At 42.5% G+C, this 20719-nt stretch overlaps 1 protein-coding gene and 1 pseudogene across 1 annotated transcript; one reads left to right on the plus strand and one right to left on the minus strand.

Annotated features, from left to right (window-relative positions):
• Positions 1–2714: 2714 nt before the first annotated feature.
• Positions 2715–3933, plus strand: LOC111825397 (ERV-BabFcenv provirus ancestral Env polyprotein-like). Its single transcript, XM_023751693.1, has 2 exons — positions 2715–3262; positions 3685–3933. Exons 1-2 carry the CDS (start codon positions 2888–2890, stop codon positions 3736–3738), a joined length of 429 nt encoding a protein of 142 aa, XP_023607461.1. The 5' UTR covers positions 2715–2887; the 3' UTR covers positions 3739–3933.
• Positions 3934–18233: 14300 nt separating this feature from the next.
• Positions 18234–19523, minus strand: LOC102426358 (annotated as a pseudogene).
• Between the last annotated feature and the right edge of the window lie 1196 nt (positions 19524–20719).

Genomic DNA, 20719 nt, shown 5'->3' on the forward strand with positions numbered 1-20719 from the left:
CATGCACCTCGTTTGGAGTGTATCTTCAATAAACCCCATTTTGCTTTACTTTTATTTTTGTTGACCTTAAAATCTTCTGTGTCCACAGAAAGAACCAAGGTATTTGCCTTAAAGGCTTAGTGGGCATATGTGCCCATTTCCAAGCATATCATTTACTTCAGTCTCTTTCCTGCTTATGATGCCAGCATTAATACAAAAATCACATATATGTAAAAGCAAGAATAAGTACACTAAGAATAGACAAAGCAATAGTCTGAACCAGACGCAGATATGACACAGATGTTGGAATTATCTGGCAGGGAATTTAACAAATACGCCAGGTGGGAGGAGAGAACTAGCTGGCAGAGACATTATGTCAAAACCAGGAATGAGATATTCTTGACTCATCTCTTCCTTGGTGTGTCATGATCTAGGGAATGATAAATGAGAGCCTGGGTTAGCTCCCTTGGTGGATTTTCCTTTTCCCACCAACTTCTCCCAAGCTAATGCCACCTGCCCCTTCTCAGCTCAGGTTGCATGGTTGGGTCTCCTGCTGGCAAACAACCTTCATTCTTAGGTGTTTCAAAAATCACCTCCTAGCCCTAGCTGCTTTGGCTCAGTGGATAGACCGTAGGCCTGCCGACTGATGGGTCCCAGGTTCGATTATGGTCAAGGGCACCTACCTCAGTTGCAGGCTTCTCCCTGGCTTGGGCCCTGGTGGAGGCAACCAGTTGATGTGTTTCTCTCACATCGATGTTTCTCTTTGTCTTTCCACACTATTAAAAAAAAAAAAAAAAAAGAGGTCACCTTCTACACATAAAGCCACCTTAACTCTCAACATAGGAAATCCCAAGGATTTTGGGAGCTATGAGTCAAGAAGTGTGGGTGAAGACCAGATATATCTGAGAAATATTTACCGAGTCATCTGAGGTAGCAAAAAAGCTCCACCAGAGCTCAAATTCATAGAATCAAATAGTGGAATGGTGGTTGCCAGGGGCTGGGGAGAGGAAGAAATAATGTGTAACTAAACATAAAGTTTCAGTTAAGCAAGATTAGAATATCTAGATTAGAGTATCTAGAGATATTAGAGTATTTGAGTATCTAGAGCAGTGGTTCTCAACCTCTGGCCCTTTAAATACAGTTCCTCATGTTGTGACCCAACCATAAAATTATTTTCGTTGCTGCTTCATAACTGTAATGTTGCTTCTGTTATGAATCGTAATGTAAATATCTGATATGCAGGATGGTCTTAGGCGACCCCTGTGAAAGGGACCGCCAAAGGGGTCGCGACCCACAGGTTGAGAACCACTGATCTAGAGATACTATTATAACATTGCTGGTATAGTTAACAATGTATTGTACTCTTAAAATTTTGTTGAGTGCGTAGATCTTGTGAAGTGTTCTTATGACAATAAAATGTAAAAAGGTAAGAGTTCAACATTTCATGTAAAATACTGAGTGTTAGGTCAGAGGTTCAGGAGCCGATGCATGTAACCGCAAGGCAGATGGTGACACAGATACTGGTCCTTTCCTGGAACCCGTAACAGACCTGCCCGCAGCGAAAACTCCCACAGCTCATGCTCCCCTGCCCTCACTGAACAGCTGTATAAAAAAAGTGCCTCCACTCCCTTTTGGCGCGAATTCACTGGCCCCGCCCTTGGACCCCGTGAACCTCGCCGGGGAGTGCAGATTAAAGTTCCTCCTTTTGGACTTGCCTGGGTCTCTGACCTTGTCTGCTGCGCCACGGACCTTACATTTGGACTCGGTGGCCAGAGGCTTAACTCAGGGTGAAGGGTCCCCAGCCCTGGTCCTGTTCCTTTCCCTTCCCTCCATTACCCCTCAATATACAGAAGATGAGAAAAATAAACTCCCGCAGCAGGGAGGCTCTCCCAGTCCTGAGGGATGGATCTTTATAAATAACAAAATCGCCCTCCCTTGGGGCCAGACAGGGGCCATTGCCCAACAGATCCACAGGTCGTTACACATTGGACCACTGGCACTTTGGAGGTTCCTAGAACCCTCTTCACCTCACCCACACTGCAAGAGGCGATCACGAGTGCCTGCTCCTCCTGCCCCACCTGTGCGGCTGTCTCACCCCAGGGAGGAATGCGCCCCAACTTTCCTACCTATCAAATGAGGGGACACCTCCCAGGGCAGGACTGGAAGGTAGACTTCACCCATATGCCTCCCCACAAGAAGACCAGGTATCTGCTTACCATGGTAGACACCCTGACAGGATGGGTAGAGGCCTTTCCCACCCGCAAGGAAACTGCTGAAGTGGTGGCTGAGACCCTAACAACACACATAATCCCAAGATTCGGCCTCCCCACCTCCATCCAATCAGACAACAGCCCAGCTTTTATATCAAGGGTCGTTCAGCAGGTTAGCACCTCTCTTGGCATCTCCTGGAAGCTACACATACCCTACCGACCACAGTCATCGGGTAAGATCGAGAGGATTAATGGCCTCCTTAAGGACCGTCTAACTAAACTCTCTAGAAATTCGCAGCTCCTGGCCGGACCTCCTGCCCATGGCCCTGACCAGAATCCGGGCTACACCAAGGAGCCCCACCTTCTTAAGCCCTTTTGAAATTCTATATGGGAGACCCTTCTTGCTCAACCACCATCTCTCTACTGATCCTCCTCCCCTAGGTACTTATCTTCCATATCTATCCTTACTCAGGCAATTGCTCCACGCGGACAGATTTCTGCCTAAGCCAGAACTGACCAACCAGGGCTCCCAAGGACCAGCCCTTCACCCAGGTGGCTCGGTCCCCCTTAAGAACCTACATCCAAAAGCCTTGGAGCCTAGGTGGACTGGACCTTACACTGTAATCCTTACAACCCCCACCGCGGCCAAACTACTTCGTGGCACCACCTCTCCAGACTCAAGAGGACCCCAGAGCAGCATGGCTTCTATAAATGTGAGGTGTTGGGCCCCACTAAGGTCCGCCTTAGTCATCCTCCCCCTCCTCTTTCTCCTCCCGGCCCTGAGCAACCTACACCCACCCCCACCCGCTTATGTGTGGAGGTTCAAGGTCCGTGAAACCTACTACCAGGGCAGCACACAAGTCACCCGGCAGGTAGGATCTCAGGACTGCCCTCTGGTCGAATGCCATGCAGAGATCCTGATGGCTGTCAACCTCTGGTCAGTGTCCAACGGTGGCAGACCCTATGCCTGTTTTGCTTACGACCAGCAGAACCCAGACAGGTGTAATCAAGATGTCAACACCTATGGGGGTTGCCGCTGGTCAGACTGTGTCACCCATGATGCCTATAATGAGGTCAGGTTTGGCCCCTTTTTCTGGAAGGATGGGACCTTTAACATCAGGGTCCGGGATCCCTGGGACCAGCGATGGGTTACGGGCGTTATGGGAAAACTATACGGGAGTGGTTGGAGCTCGACCCCTTCAGGGACCATCTACATCTCCCGGGAATATGTCTTGGCCCAGGAGGCCCAAGTCCAGGTCTCCAACAGCACTACATCAACGAGTCCGGAGTAGTGGAGCAAAATGTGCAGACCCTGACTAAGCTGAGTGACGAACTACATGCGAGGCACTCCCGGGACAGCTTCCAGATCATGGAGATGTCACGGGTGACTGTAAATCAGCTCCTGCTCCACCCCTACACTTGGCTGCCCTCCCACCTGCCTCTTTAAAGACCTTGGCCTTTAAAACCCCCCTCCCTTTTCGCCCCTGATCAGCAGGAAGTAGCCAAGACGATTTCGGCGCCCCCTATCACCAAAAGGCCGGGATGTTAGGTCGGAGGGAAGTCCAGGAGCCAATGCATGCAACCGCAAGGCAGATGGTGATGCAGATACTGGCCCCTTCTTGGAACCTGTAACAGACCTGCCCTCGGCGAAAACTCCCACAGCTCATGCTCCCCTGCCCTCACTGAACAGCTGTATAAAAAACTGCCTCCACTCCCTTTTGGCGCGAATTCACTGGCCCCGCCCTTGGACCCTGTGAACCTTGCCGGGTAGTGCAGATTAAAGTTCCTCCTTTTGGACTTGCCTGGCTCTCTGATCTTGTCTCTTTCGCCGTGAACCTTACACTGAGATTATCATGTTTGATAAAAGAACCAACTATTCTATTTAAAATTAAAGTTAAAAGATAGAAAAAAACATGCCATGAAAACACATAAAAAATTGAAATAGCAATATTAATATTCAAATAATATGAATTAATAACAAGAAATACTATCAGTAATACAGAAGAACATTATATAATGACAAAATGGATTATATATCTAATAAGACATGTAAGTTCTAATTGTGTATGCATATGTAAATAGATTTTATTTATTTATTTATTTTTTAATATATTTTATTGATTTTTTACAGAGAGAAAGGGAGAGAGATAGAGAGCCAGAAACATCGATGAGAGAGAAACATCAATCAGCTGCCTCCTGCACATCTCCTACTGGGGATGTGCCCGCAACCCAGGTACATGCCCTTGACCGGAATCGAACCTGGGACCTTTCAGTCCGCAGGCCGACGCTCTATCCACTGAGCCAAACCGGTTTCGGCTGTAAATAGATTTTAAACATTCTTGAAGCCAAAAGCTGTTATAAATGAAAGGCAAAATAGACAAACCCACAGGTAAAGACTCCAGTATTATTCTTTCAGTTATTAATAACTAAATAGAAATCAAGAGTTATATAGGGAAACTGAGCAACACCATCAAATAACTAGTCCTAAGTGAATATTAAAATACGTTCTTCCCTTAAACAGTATAATATACTTTCTTCTAAAATGAACATAAAACAAGGGAACATTCACTAAGAAAGATCATATTCTAGCCCAGTGGTCGGCAAACTGCGACTCGTGAGCCACATGCGGCTCTTTGGCCCCTTGAATGTGGCTCTTCCACAAAATACCGACTTCTGCACGTGGACCACGAAGTTTCAGTCGCACTGTATGTGCTCGCCCGCATGTGGTATTGTGTGGAAGAGCCACGCTCAAGGGGCCAAAGAGCCACATGTGGCTCACGAGTCGCAGTTTGCCGACCACTGCTCTAGCCCATTCCAAACCACTCAACAAATGTAAAATAAAACAATTCAAGGTATGTTCTATGTTTGACACACAACAAAATTAAGCTAGAAATTAATAAAAAAACATATCTGGAAACTTACCTAAATACTTCTAAACAACCATTAGATCAAAGAGGAACTCTCAAAGGATACGTTAAAACACATCTAAACTGAGTGAAAATGAAAATACAACCTATTAAAATGTGTGGGATGAAGCCAAATCCTTGTGTGTGAGTGTGTGTGTGCAAGTTTGTCTCTTTATGCGGTTTAATATACTGAATAATAAAAATAAAATATTTATTTTACTGTTCCATATTTTAAGAATAATTTAATCTTTTATTTTAACATCATAATGTTATAGGACAATAAAAAGCTTAGGTAAATTCTGGGACAGGTGGACTAGGGAAACTGAGGCAGGAAAGTGAAAAAAAAAAGCCTAACAGCTCGGCTGGCCCCTTGTAGCAGGACCTTATCTTGAGAACAAAGGGTTAAAACCTCTCCTCACAAAAGGATGCAGGAGAGGAGGGGGAAGGGCAGGGCAGGGGAGAAGGAATCTACAAATCATTCTGAAGCTGTTAAAACAGCAGGGAGGAGGGGGCAAGAAGAGTGTAGTTTTATCTCATCCCACTGTTTAACCAAAAGCCAGCAGTTGGGATTTAATTGCCAGATCCCGCTCATAAATTGTGGAAGAACCACAACAAAAAACGGGGGAGACCTTCAGAGTTAATTTGTACCAGGATATCTAGCAGAGGAATTAAAAAAAACACACACCCATAGGCAGGAGGGTATATAACCCCACCCCATTTGCTCTTCAAGGTTAGCTTCATAAACCAGATGTATAGATTTTTTTTTTATATTTTTATTGATTTCTTACAGAGAGGAAGGGAGAGGGACAGAGTTAGAAACATCGATCAGCTGCCTCCTGCACACCCCCTACTGGGGATGTGTCCGCAACCAAGGCACATGCCCCCGACCGGAATCGAACCCGGGACCCTTCAGTCCGCAGGCCGACGCTCTATCCACTGAGCCAAACCGGTCAGGCCAGATGTATAGATTTGCTTGCCTTCTTTAATAAATGTGCATGCTTTAATTTTTTTTAACACATTCTCTTCCTTTAATGTTTTAGTAAATTCACATGATCACAACACAATCAAGGTCTCATAAATTATAGGAGAAGACAAGAATCCAGGCTGGGGACAGCCCTCTCCCCCTGACTGCGGGTTGTGATAACAGCTCTCTGGTGTCAGTGAGAGGTGCCTGTCACAGAAACATTCATCAATGGTTGCTATTCAAGATAAAACACATGCACATGTGTGTGATGTGTGTGAGTGCACCGAGGGGACTAAATTATTACTTGCTACGTGCCTTTCACTTTTACCCATGTATGTATAAGATAAAAGATAGGCATTAATTCAGAACCCCTCATGAATTATCTCTTACTCTTAAATTATGAGAGTAAGTCATATATATAGGATACATAATTGTACATAAATTATATATTTTCATGACAAGTTAAACATAAAATTTAGTCTTGATAGATATTAAGTACAAGAAATTCTTGATGTATATAGAGGTTCATTCATTCAACAAATAATCCTTCACCACGTAATTTCCAAATCACTTCTCTAAGCCCTGAAGATACAATAGTGAACAGCTCTATGCTTGTTTTAATCTCATGAAAATTTACATTTTAAAGAGGGAGAGCAAAAATAAAAATAAAAGGACATATTAAAAGTGATAAATGTTAGGTGGCTCAGAAAGTGTCGTAGAGAACAAAGAGAACCAAACGGTTAAAGAGGAGAAAAGGAAAAGGTTTTAATCTGCGTCCCCAGGTGACCCACGAACCCCAAAGACAGGGCCAGTGGATTCGTGCCAACGGGGGTGGGGTGGGGGGGGGGGTGTTCTTTTTTATACAGGTGTTTGGTGAGGGGGCTTGAGCTGAGGAAGTCTCTGCCACAGGGGGTCAGCAGGGTATTCAGGAAGGAGTCAGTATCTGTGTGGGGGTCGTGTGGATTCCAGGGAGATGCCGGTATCTGTGTCTGGCACGCTGATCTGTTTGAAATTCCAGGGAGGGTCCATTATCTCATCACACGTCTGCATGCATCCGATCCTGGGCTCTCTCCGACCTAACAATAAATACTTAGAAAATCATGAAAAGGGTATAAGGTTTGCAGTAGTGCAGTAGAGGTTGTTGTGACTTTATTTTGAGTGGTTAGAAAATGCCTCACGGAGAAAGGAGCTTTTGAATGAAAACTTGAAGAAAGTTAAGGAGCAAGCTGTGTGGACACTGGAAGGTAAGTGTTGCCTACAAGCAGAGAGAGCAAGTTCAAAGGCCCTGAGCCAGGAGTGTGGGGGCATTTCCGGGAATATGCGGGAGGTTCTGTAAGTGTGGAAGGTGAGGTGGTGCTGAGTGAGGGTACATGAGGTCAGGGACTTGAGTACAGGGAGCCAATAATACAAGGCCTTTAGGCTTTGCAGGAACTTAAAATACCTGAACCATCTGCTTCATCCCTAGAAAAGTAAGATTAATAAGAAATATACAGATGCCTAAAAAGCTCTTATGAAGTGATTGTTATAACCAGCCTTCATTTACATATTAATGCCCAGGAGTATTTGTTGAGTGGTTACTAAAAATTATACTCAACTGAGTTGGAAAAAAGCAGATAAACTTGAATTAAGTTTGATACAAAAGCATAGATGTGCATATGTAATACTCTTTGTAATACTTTAAGCAATAAAACAATTAAAAAAAAAGCATAGATGTGTTGCCTTATAGTGAGGGCTATTACAATTAAAAAATACTTTAATTCCTGGCTGGTTTGGCTCAGTGGATAGAGTGTCAGCCTGTGGACTGAAGGGTCCCTGGTTCAATTCCAGTCAAGAGCACATCCCCGGGTTGTGGGCTCAATCCCCAGTAGGGAGTATGCAAGAGGCAGCTGATCAATGTTTCTCTCTCATCATTGATGCTTCTATCTATCTCTCGCTCTCCCTTCCTCTCTGAAATCAATAAAAATATTTTAAAAAATACTTTAAGATGTCCCTCTTTAGAGTTAATTTGGTAATCTTAAATAAAAGAATGCATTCTTGGGAGGGATGGGTGCAGGGTGGAGTGGGTCAATGGGGGGAAAAAAAGAAAGAAAAGGCATCTGTAATACTTTCAACAATAAAGATACTTTTTTTTAAAAAAAGAGAAAGCATTCTTAAAATTGTTTATTTTTTATTCATCAACAAATATTTATTGAATGTTTAGTTGTTTTTTAAAATAAAACATAAGGATCCTATAACTAATTTTATTTAAAATATTTGTTTTCATGCTTGAAATTCTCATCATGAAGAATGAATAGAATATCTTTTCTCTAGTATGGAATAAACTGGGATCAGAATTTATTAGTCATGGTGTTATGGGTTCACTCAGCGAGATAGACCACCGACTCAGAATTTAAATTTAAGAGCCTTTATTAAGCTGGCCAGCTGACTACAGTTACAGCACCCTGCCGAAACAGAGGCTGAACTGCAGCCCCGATTTCCATGGCTAGCGACTACAGTTACAGCACCCTGCTGGAGCAGAGGCCTAACTGCAGCCCAGATTACAGGAATTACAGCATTTTTATTTGCAAAAACCACAAAGTTACAAAGCCTTGTTTACATAATTAGTTCTTGACACAGTATAGCATCATACAGTGACTACTTTCCTATCTATGTGTTCTAGGAACAGAGAATACAGAGTGCCGGGAAGGGGCCATGAGACCATATCTCAAGGCCTGGCCTGATGTCAGTACCTTCCTATCTATGTGTTTTAGGAACAGGCAGCACAGCGCTCCCCTTCTGGCCAAAGTGCCAGATATGCAGCCCAGTACAATGGACTTTGATATGAAAAAATCTGGAACAAGAATGAACTAGAGCCAAAGCCGGTTTGGCTCAGTGGATGGAGCGTCGGCCTGCGGACTGGGGGATCCCGGGTTCGGTTCTGGTCAGGGGTATGTGCCTGGGTTGTGGGCACATCCCCAGTGGGAGATGTGCAGGAGGCGGCTGATCGATGTTTCTCTCTCATCGATGTTTCTGGCTCTCTATCTCTCTCCCTTCCTTCTGTGGAAAATCAATAAAATATATTAAAAAAAAAAAAAAAGAATGAACTAGGAATTACTGAGGATAGGAAAAAAACAAGTTACTATCCCGTTACTATCCCAAAAATACTATGCTAAGATATTTAATTTTTATGGTTGAATTGTAATATATAGTATGTAGTAAATAGCAGGTGGAACGATAGTCCAGTAAAAACTATAGGAGAAAAGAAGCATTTAGAAGTGAGAGGTATGAGGATTTCCCCTCTGACTTGAAACCAGAGTGAGACTTCTAAAATGCAAATCAGCCCGGCCAGCTTTGCTCAGTGGTTGAGCATCGACCTCTGAACCAGGAGTTCATGGTTGATTCAGGGGCATGCAGGACGTTTCTATCTCTCTCTCTCCCTCTCCCTTCCTCTCTGAAATCAATACAAATACCTTTAAAAATAAATAAATAAATAAATAAATAAATAAATAAAATGCAAATCAACCTTGTCTTTTCCTTGATTTAAAAATTTTCAAAACATCCCATTGACCCTAAAAATGAAATTGCTTAATATGGTCTTATAGAAATAATAGCCTATTTATCTTGCCTGTCTTTATTTTTTCCATCCCTAATTCTTACCTCCTCTCACATTCTAAACTTTGGTTATTTTGAAATTCTCTCAGCTACAAGGATAACAATGTCTTCTCTAGCCTGTGGATTCTCAAACAAACTTTTATTCCCCCTCTGTCTCAAACAATTTAGTCCCTTCTACTTAAATCTTTCCTGGCCTTCCCTAAACTCATGAGGCCAGATAATATTTTTTAGATATAATTTGGGAAGCTTTTTTTCTTCCTGCCTAACCCCATTTCTCTCTTCTCTTTCTCCAGGATTTCTTGAAAAGCAGGTCTAACACCTTTCTGCCTCAGGGGAGTTGCCTGCCAGCAAGAATAAGTCAGCAGGACTTCTGGCTTTTGTCTTAAAAATTGTAAGACCATTGAGGAAGAAGGAATTTTCAGGGGAAAAAAAAAAGAAGAAGAAGAAAGTATATTAGAAAGAGTAGAAGGAAGGGAATGGGTCCTGCAAATAATTATATTAAAAAAACTCAGCAGGAAGAGAGAATCATGAAAGGAGTTTTAGCTTTCAGACCCGGGATTTTGGTTTTGCCATTGCCCAAGCAAGACTAACACTCAAAATGGTTTATGTGCCTAGCCGCTGTGGTTCAGTGGTTGAGCGTTGACCTATGAACCAGGAGGTCGCGGTTCCCTGGTGGGGTGCACATGCATCAGACAGCCAATCAATGATTCTCATCATTGATGTTTCTCTCCCTCTCCCTTCCTCTCTGAAATGTCTCAGGGCAATAGAAAGTGCGATAACTGTAATAAAGCTCATTATAGATACTCAAGAAATGTTCTTTGACAGAATGATTGTACCAGAGTATAAACCCACACCAAATACCCCTAGAATTAATGACAGAACATTTCTGAAGGGCCTGGAGGCATTGAAAGCTTATAGAAAAACTTAAATTAATTTTAGCAAATAAAGTGACACTTCTTATATTTGTGCATTTGGAGACAGAGCGATATTGCTATAACAGTATATGGTCCCATAGCAACCTATTACTATTAGAATATACTGCATTTTATGTCTATTGCTTAATTGTGTGTGTTTTCTCTTAGAAAGGGGACTGTTCTCAAGCTTATTTTGCTTTACATTTTATTCCCAAATGTTTAAAAATAAATGCCAATTAAAGATCTTATGTTTGAAGAATTGAACTAGGGACTCTGAATTAAAAGTTTGACCACCTGAAATGAATTTCCATTCAAATAACCTATTGTTACCACAAATTTTAAAAACACCCATTTCAGGGTTTTATATTTGCCATCTGATAATCTGTCCACTTTGCATAGAACATTATTCTTTTTTCAAAACTGCAACCTGCAGGCAATGGCCTTGTAAAACATTCAAAGTGGTACTTACATTTTATTTATTCTCATCTGTGTTAAAGGAAAATATTCTCTTGATCATATTTTAAACCTATTAGACAATAAAATCTTATGTGAAGATCCATTTCAGAAGATGGCATATAGCCATAGGCAAGTGGACTTCATCATACCCTAACTCCACTGTGGACTCCCACTGTGGGGTCCCTGTCCTTACAGAACTTTCACAGGAGGAGAGGAATCGGTGTGATCTGCAACAGGTAACTAAGAGAGAAAACTACTGAGCTAGGAATTTCTAGTTCATTTCCCCCCAATTTGCCAGTTAAGTAGGTTGGACACTAGGCTCCTCTTACAATCACTGCAGATAGGCAGCAGGTGGAATGTGTTGTCATGCATGTGCAGGAGAATGGCACTTTCAGGATAGGTGCTAACAGCTGGGAATAAAATCCCCAACACAATAGTGAGGTGTCATTTTAAGAAACATCGCAGACCTACTCTCTTGATGTCCCTGAAGATGATATTTCATTGAAAAATGTGAACGCTGCTGACTCTGAGTGAAAAGAAATTTTAGACATACCTTAATCCATTTACATAATTTCTATTTTACTTCCTTATGTGTACATAAGAACGATTCATAATATCTAGGTCTAAATAAGTGTGAATGAGTTCTTCCTGTAAGTGTAAAATAAACATGCAATGTGGCTAGAATTTTTTCCAAAATTGTATGTGTAATGTTTTCTATTAGTGTCCCATAAAATAGTCCCTTGCAGTCAATGGCATCTTGTATTAGAGAATGATAGTCCATTAAAATATGCTTGTATTAACTAGTCAACATCAAGTAGAAGCAAGTGGAGTAGTACTTACTTAGTATTTCAAAGATAAGCAATATCTATGAACAATTTACCATAGATATTGATTTAATTCAGATCATCTAAGTTAGTAAGACAATAAAGAAAATTCTATTTGAACCAAGACTAATAAGAAACAGGCTGGACATTTGGTTGTTAATAACTTAATAGTTAGCCAAACCGGTTTGGCTCAGTGGATAGAGCGTCGGCCTGCGGACTGAAGGGTCCCAGGTTCGATTCCGGTCAAGGGCATGTACCTTGGTTGCGGGCACATCCCTACTGGGGGGCGTGCAGAAGGCAGCTGATCGATCTCTCTCATCGGTGTTTCTAACTCTCTATCCCTCTCCCTTCTTCTCTGTAAAAAAAATCAATAATAAGAAAAAATAACATAATAGTTATTCATCTCCTAAATAATTTCTGGCTTCCAAAACTCAGGTCTGTCTTCTAAAAGGAGAAAATGTCTGGATCCACTTTGTTTTCATTGCCCTTTTGCTCTGAAGAAATAGCTTTTATTAGATGAGGCAGACTTCTAGCAGTAATTTTGATTATTGCATCCATATTCTTTCATAGATCTCTTACTCTATAAGATTTACATGTTCTCTTTTCTGACCAATCTGATTTCAGACCCTGGCTTCATTTTCCTGAATTCTTGATCTTCAGTGTGGACACCTTGACCTTAAGTGGCCCTTCCAGGCTGGAAGCCCTCTGACATTTCAATATTACATTTCAACATGTGTAATTGTTAGGTAGGAAGTTAGACCTGAGCGGCTGGGGTGGGGCCTGCCCTGGGGGCCTGAACAGGGGTCAGATCAACATCGACTTCAAACCATCTCTCCATGGGTGGCCTAGCAGAAGGCAAGTTTGGAGCCAGCCAGTTCTGGGCACAAGCTCAGAGGAAATCGACATGACCTCAATACAATGAAACCTTACGAGGGCCCTGGGCTAATTAAAATAAAATTTTCATTTTGGTTTTGACCAGTCCCTCGTGGGTTTTTCTGTATACATTCTAGGTAGGGAATGCCCAGAAGAAAGATAGTTTCTATCAATCATCCCTAAATGCAAATGAAAGGCTTCACCCAGAAAATCCCACTTTTATTTATTTTATTTTTTTAAATATATTTTATTGATTTTTTTTTTTTTTTACAGAGAGGAAGGGAGAGGTATAGAGAGTTAGAAATTTAGAAATATTGATGAGAGAGAAACATAGATCAGCTGCCTCCTACTGGGAATATGCCTGCAACCAAGGTACATGCCCTTGACCAGAATTGAACCTGGACCTTTCAGTCCACAGGCTGATGCTCTATCTACTGAGCCAAACCAGTCAGGGCAAAAATTCCTCTTTTAAATCCAGGAGTTGGGAGCCATGCTGTCTCTTGACTGGCCTGCTCCCCATTTGAAACGTGTCTTCAATGAATCCCTTTTTGCTTCACTTTCATTTTCATTGACCTTCAAATCTTTTCTGCGTGAATCAAAAAACCAGGTCTCAGCCAGTAACCTCAATAGGTAACATAATGGATTCTACATTTTCTACCAAATATCTTCCCTTTTTATTACAACTCAGACCTAAACTTGGGTGAAAATCCTTCACTGAGATCCTGGAGCCCACAGCTCCTGGAGAGAATCCTCTGTCTTCCCGGCAAGCAGCAGTTCACTGGGCATGACCTAGCAGTGCTTCTACTATAACAAATCTCCAGTCTCCTAGGAATTTGGAGCACTACCTCAACAAACCTGTCTCGTTTTTCAGCCAGCTGAATTTTTATAGGTTGAATTAAGCTTGGAATCTGCTAGAGAATATTTGAGTTGTGCTCACAAGTAAATATGTCTTTTAAAGTTTGGGAATCCTATATAATAAAAGCCTAATATGCTAAGTGTCCAGTCATCTGGTTGTCCGTTCAACCAATCAAAGCATAATATGTGAATGATATGCTAAGGCCACTCAACCGCTCGCTATGATGTGCATTGACCACCAGGGGGCAGCCGCTCTGACTGGTAGGTTAGCTTGCTGCTGGGGTCCGGCTGATCAGGACTGAGCAAGATGGGCTAGACACGCCCTGGAGCCCTCCCAAGGTCCCTCCCAGCTGGCCAATCTCCTGTGTCTCTCTCTGGCCCCGATCGTGCACCGGTGGAGTTCCTCTGCCTGGCCTGCACCCTCTCACAATCTGGGATCCCTCGTGGGATATCGGAGAGCTGGTTTCGGCTTAATCCCACAAGCCAGGCTGAGGGACCCCACTGGTACATGAATTCGTGTACCAGCCCTCTAGTAGTATGATATCAATTCATGTTGACTCTTCAGTATCTAGTTTAATATAGGTTTTTATTTTTAAAATAATCCTGAAGCTGCTTTTATATAAGTGATTGTTTTATCATAATGTAAATAACAACTTCGCTTTATGAACATAAGATCTCAGGTCTAGCAGCTATCTCTTTTCTTTTTTTTAATTTTTTTTCTTTTCTTTTTTTTACTTTTATTGATTTCAGAGGGGAAGGGAGAAGGAGAGAGAGATAGAAACATCAATGATGAGAGAGAATCATTGATCGGCTGCTTCCTGTACACCCCCTACTGGTGATTGAGCCCGAAACCCGGGCATGTGCCCCTGACTAGAACTGAACCTTGGATCCTTCAGTCCATAGGCCAATGCTCTCTCCACTGAGCAAACCAGCTAGGGCTCTCTTTTATTCTTGACTCTGCAATTTCTCATTATGATTCAGACTACACCAATAATCCACAGATTAGCACACAGTTATGCAATTTTTATAATACTACTTAAAAAAAACATTTTTTTAAAGAGAGGAAGTGAGAGGGAGAGAGAGCAAAAACATTGATGTGAAAGGATGTGAGAAGAAACAACATTAGGTATGCACCTCAACTGAGGTTATAACCAACAGCTTGGTTATGTGCCCTGACTAGAATTGAACCCACAACCCTTCAGTGCGTGCGACAACATTCCAACCAATTAAGCTACATTGGCCAGGGCACTAAAGTTTTTTTCTTTAACTAGTTAACCTTTCACAATCTCAGAATCTATTTTCAATGATATATGCTCCCTTCCCAACTGCCAATCTGGAAATATTTTTTTAAATCTTCACCTGAGGATATGTTTTTATTGGTTTTAAAGAGAAAGGAAGGGAGAGGAAGAGAAAAACATCTATGTGAGAGAGAAACATTGATTGGTTTCCTCCCATACACACCCCAACCGGGGATTGAAATCACAACCTGGGTATGTGCCCTGACCGAGAACTAAACCTGCAGCCTTTTGGTGTATGGAATGATGCTCCAACCAACTGAGCCACACTGGGAATTTCTAACTAAAAACAAGTTTTTCTAAAACATAAATATTTCTTTATTTTCCTAAATCTGTACCTCCAGACATTTATGATAGATTCTAGTCTTACACACACACAAAACCCTTTGTAAATCTTTTAAGCATGGCATATCACAATAGATATTGAAATATAATTTTAAAAAATCTTTATTATTGAAAGTATTACATATGTCCCCCTTTTCCCCCCATTGACCTCTTTAAGCCTGCTCCCATCCCCTTCCCCAGGCCTTCACCACCCTATTGTCTGTGTCCATGGGTTATGCATGTATGCATACAAGTTCTTTGGTTGATCTCTTCCCACCCACCCACCCGGGGCCCACCTTTCCTCTGAGATTTGACAGTCTGTTCCATGCTTCCATGTCCCTGGATCTATTTTGTTCATCAGTTTATTTTGTTCATTAGATTCCACATATAAGTGAGATCATGTGATACTTGTCTTTCTCTGATTGGCTTATTTTGCTTAGCATAATACTCCCTAGCTCCCTTCATGCTGTCTCAAAAAGTGAAAGATCCTTCTTTTTTACTGCTAAATAGTACTCCATGGTATAAATGTACCACAGCTTTTTTATCCACTTATCTACCAATGGGCCCTTGGGCTGTTTCCAGATCTTAGCTATTGTAAATTGTGATGCTATGAACATAGCGGTGCATACATTTTTTTCTGATTGGTGCTTCAGGTTTCTTAGGATACATTCCTAGGAATGGGATCACTGGGTCAAATGGCAGTTCCATGTATAATTTTTTGAGAAAATACCATACTGTTTTCTGTAGTTGTTGTACCAGTCTGCATTCCCACCAGCAGTGTACTGGGGGTCCCTTTTCTCCATATCCTTGCCAGCACTTGTCATTTGTTGATGGTAGCCATTCTGATAGGTATGAGGTGATGCCTCTGAAATATAATTTTATAGCATAGTTTTCTCATGTAAAACTACAAGTATTTTGCCCAGTTTGGTGTGGCTCAGTTGGTTGGAGTGTCATCCTACACACCAAAAGGTGGTGGGTTGATTCCTAGTCAGGGTACACACCTAGTTTGTGGCTTCTGTGTCAGTTTTGAAGTATATTACCTGCTTTAAATTCTAAAATATATTCTCTTACATTTTTTCTAATTGTAAGGTTTGCTTTATATATTTAAGTCAATTATATATGTATAATTGAATTATTATAACTGTAATAGGGAATAAAAATTTTATACTACTCTGACTAACCATGAAGTGGAATTAGAGTAAAATGTACTAACAAGCTGATAAAAGGAATGCACATACTGACAGTTTCCTTATAAGCACCTTCTAGGCATCAGTAGTCCCAGTTCCTGCTTGTACAAGAAACAGCCTTGACCACGACTTTGTTTGACACAGATCACCCACCTGTAAGAATCTGGCTAGCACTGACCAGTTCCAGGATGCTGACATTAAAGATCCATATCCAGACCAGCAAGGATACTGCCTGACTGCCCACAGTCCCTCGCCCTTACTATTTGTTCTGCTTTCCTTCTCCCTCCCTATAAAAGCCCCTGCCTGCACTGAGATGCTGAGATGGGCTTTGGACAAGAGTCTCCCATCTTCTCGAGATGCCAGCACTGAAATAAACCTCTTTCCTTTTTCACCAGCATCTGTCTCACCAATTTGGTTTTTGTGGTGGCAGCAGTTGAACCTAGGTTCTGGTTACAAAAGTACATATTTGAAAAACTGTACATACATTTGAAAAAAAACAAACACATTTTATCAGACCAGATTTGGTTAGGAAACTTAAGCCACTGTAAGTATTACAGGCATGATGGGTTTTAACAAAATAAATTAGGGATTAATGTAATGGAATATGGAAGAATATGAGTAAGTGAAGATTTAGCAGAGGACTAAGAGGATGGAAGAATCAGTCAGTCACTAACTCTTCAACCTGACACACAGGATCCCAGTGGAGAAACTAAAACTTATTGGGAAATTTGAAAAGCAGCCTGCATCTGTTCCACCATGTGGAACTGTGAAGTGGGAGCTTGGGGACAGTTCGGCAAAGACAATTCATCTTTTAAAGGTGTTCCATTTGATGAAGTAATGACACCTGGTAAAGCTATATATCTGATTGTCATGGCATCTCTCAACTAATGGCTTCTGCTTTACTTCTGCTTTCAAAATTGCATGTAGTTATTTTCTAACACAACATAGAATCTACAGGAAAAGGAATTATAGAAAATATATTTCACATGTCCTCATGGAGCTAGAAGGCTTACATATTTTCAGCTAATTTTTCAGCTGGGAACACTACATCCCAGGCCCTGACTTAAGAAGTGAACATATACACACTATGCTGCACACCTGAAACTAATACAAAATAATACTGAATATAAACTGTAATTGAAAAAGAAAATTTGAAAAAGAAAAGAATTAGTGTTATTGGGACACAGCCATGTCCATTTGTTCACCAAAAAAAGAGATATGGCCAAACCGGTTTGGCTCAGTGGATAGAGCGTCGGCCTGCGGACTGAAAGGTCCCAGGTTTGATTCGGTCAAGGGCATGTACCTTGGTTGCGGGCACATCCCCAGTGGGAGGTGTGCGGGAGGCAGCTGGTCGATGTTTCTCTCTCATCGATGTTTCTAACTCTCTATCCCTCTCCCTTCCTCTCTGTAAAAAATCAATAAAATATATTTAAAAAAAAAAAAGAGAGAGATGAATATAGTTGCAACCACTTCTTCATTTAAAGATATATGTTTTTATTGATTTCAAAGAGGAAGAGGGAAAGGAAGATAGAAACATCAGTGATGAGAGAGAATCATTGATCAGCTGCCTCTTGCACACCCCCTACAGACGACTGAGCCCAGAACCCAAGCATGTACCCTGACTGGGAATCAAACCATGACCTCCTGGTTCATAGGTCACCCCTCAATCACTGAGCCACACCAGTTGGGTACAACCACTTCTTTATTTTTTTTATTTTTTTATTTGTTTTTCCATAATACAAATTCATTGTTACACAAATGTACAGTGTTTGAACAGAAAAAGAAAGCCCCACTGTGGCCTAGAAAGAGTAGTTGAAGCAGCAGTGGGAAGCAGGGTGGCTCCGGGTTGTCAGGTGTGTGGTTAGCGGCTCGGCTCCATGTATGTGGAGATGTCCATTTCTTCAGGAAGCTCCGCCACATTGACTTCAAACCGACCCTGAACCTCATTGAGGATTTTGGCATCATTGTCATCAGACACAAAAGTGATAGCCAGGCCTTTGGTGCCAAAGCGACCGGCCCGGGCCACCCGGTGGAGGTAGGTGTCCGAGTCCCCAGGCATGTCATAATTGAAGACGATGTTGACTCGCTCAATGTCCATCCCTCGGCCAAACAGATCGGTGGCCACCAGGATCCGCCGCTGAAAGTCCTTGAACTGCTGATAGCGTGCTAGGCGCTCCTCCTGGGCCATGGCCCTGTGGATGGCGATGGCTGGGAAGTTCTGTTGTACGAGTAGCTGGGCCAGGGCCATGCAGCGCTGCACCGACCTCACGAAGATCACCACCTGGTTAAACTCTAGCACGTCCAGGAGGTCGAGGAGTTGACGGTTCTTTTCTCTCTCTCTGAGCTTGACATAGTACTGCTGCAGCCCATGCAGCGTGAGCTTGGTGTCGTCGTCCACCGACACCTCCATGGGATCTTGCATGAACTTCCTGCAAATGGGCCGGATCTCCTTGCTCAGCGTGGCACTGAACATCATGCACTGCTTCTCGCGTGGCGTCAGGCGAAAGATCTCCTGGACATCCCGCCGCATGTCCAGCTGCTCCAGCATCTTGTCACACTCGTCCAGCACGAAGTGCTTCACGTTTCTCAGGTTGAGGCTCCTGTTCTGCGCGAGTGCCAAGATGCGACCTGGAGTCCCCACCACAACGTGGGGACAGTTCTTCTTCAACACCTCTTCGTCCTTCTTGATGGAGAGACCCCCGAAGAACACGGACACCTTGACACTGGGCATGTACTTGGAGAAGCGTTCATACTCCTTCCTGATCTGAAAGGCCAGCTCCCGAGTGTGGCACATGACCAGGACGGCCACCTGTCCATTGACGGGCTCGATCTGCTGTAGGGTGGCCAGCACGAAGACTGCAGTCTTGCCCATTCCAGACTTGGCCTGGCACAGGACATCCATGCCCAGGATGGCTTGGGGAATACACTGGTGCTGAACCTCAGATGGATGCTCAAAGCCACAGTCCCCTACGGCCCTCAGGAGCTCAGGTTTCAGCAGAAAGTCCCGGAAGCCAGAGCTGTGGATGGAAACGTAGGACCCCTTGACATCTTTCTTGGGGGGTACTGAGGTGCTCTCTGTAGGAGCCTGGGGCTCTTCATCTTCCTCATAATCCAGAAGCTCGTTTTCCACATCCTGTTCTGCCATCATACTTGTTGGGGTCCAACCGCAGCAGGTCCAGGGGTCCCCAAAGGTGTGGATGGAGTTGGTGAAGAAAGAATGACACGGAGACAGCGCGTTCAGTTGATCAGCAGCCTAGCCAGGATCTCTAGCCAGGTTCTCCAGCCAAGTTCTGTCTTTAATTGTCTTGTTACATCTGTATTTATACCAGTTGATTTTAATCTTGTCAATTTCTATTCCAAAGGTTAGGGTGTTTCTTATCTCCATTCCAGGGAGTAAAGATTATGTAGCTTAAGGAGAATTGTTCGTAGTTAAAGTGATTAACTACCCGCCTGGCATTTAGTTAAGGGGTTTTATTCACTCCCTAACTTCAGAGAAAAATCCCTACCTAGGGAAACAACCTTTCTCGAGAGGTGACCTTGGTTAAAACACATAGCGCCAAGAAGGTGAGCAAACATATTAAGAACAGTATGCCATATACGCCAGGTCCCTTGAAACATATGTTGTGCAGATGTTTCTTCCCTGCAGCGACTGTGTCAAGCAGCAAGGATGGATGAACAATCATACTGGTTCCCCGTTCGCCTCTGCGAGCTCCGAGAGTCGACATGAGCTAGAGCGTTTCCTGCCTCCTGCGTTGGACAAGCCCCTGTTTTTCATTATTAGCTGCAGAAAACATAAATTGTATCTTACAATGGTACCCGTATGGTCAGTCGGTCGGTGCGGGCCCTCTTTCAATTGCAGATTTCTGACTTCTTGTGTTCTCACTTGGGGACAACCACTTCTTCATATAGGCTACTTTAAACTTTCTTACACTGCAAAGCTAAATTCCAGGTAGCTTTTCACTGCTTTCACATCTGGAATCCAGAAAAGATGCAGCATTAGTTATACTAACCACCTTGATCTTGGTTACACTTATATCATTTCAAAAAAAATAATTTTTTCTTGTTTTATATTTAATATATCAATGGCATGAATAAAGGGAAGGTTTCATAGTAAGACCTTGAAAATCATCTTGTGTAAAATAATCAGTGAGAATTAGCATCTTCTTAATTTTCTAAAGCCGAACTTTAAAAAAAAATTTATTTTATTATTTTTTATTGTAGTAAAAACACATCATAAAGTTTACCAGATTTTTTTAGTGCAAAGTTCAGTGGTGTTAATATTATTTTCATTGTGAAATCATACCTCCAGAATTTTTTCGTCTTGAAAATAAAATGAAACTC

The sequence above is a fragment of the Myotis lucifugus genome, unplaced genomic scaffold (assembly GCF_000147115.1).
Source record: "Myotis lucifugus unplaced genomic scaffold, Myoluc2.0 scaffold_24, whole genome shotgun sequence".
In the NCBI taxonomy this organism is placed as follows: Eukaryota; Metazoa; Chordata; class Mammalia; order Chiroptera; family Vespertilionidae; genus Myotis; species Myotis lucifugus.

Excerpts from the sequence above, each read along its gene's own strand:
- LOC111825397 (XM_023751693.1), top strand. The coding sequence starts at position 2,888 with ATGGCTTCTATAAATGTGAGGTGTTGGGCCCCACTAAGGTCCGCCTTA. Across the intron at positions 3,263-3,684 it reads CCCATGATGCCTATAATGAG|GAAGTAGCCAAGACGATTTC; the intron begins GTCAGGTTTGGC and ends CCTGATCAGCAG.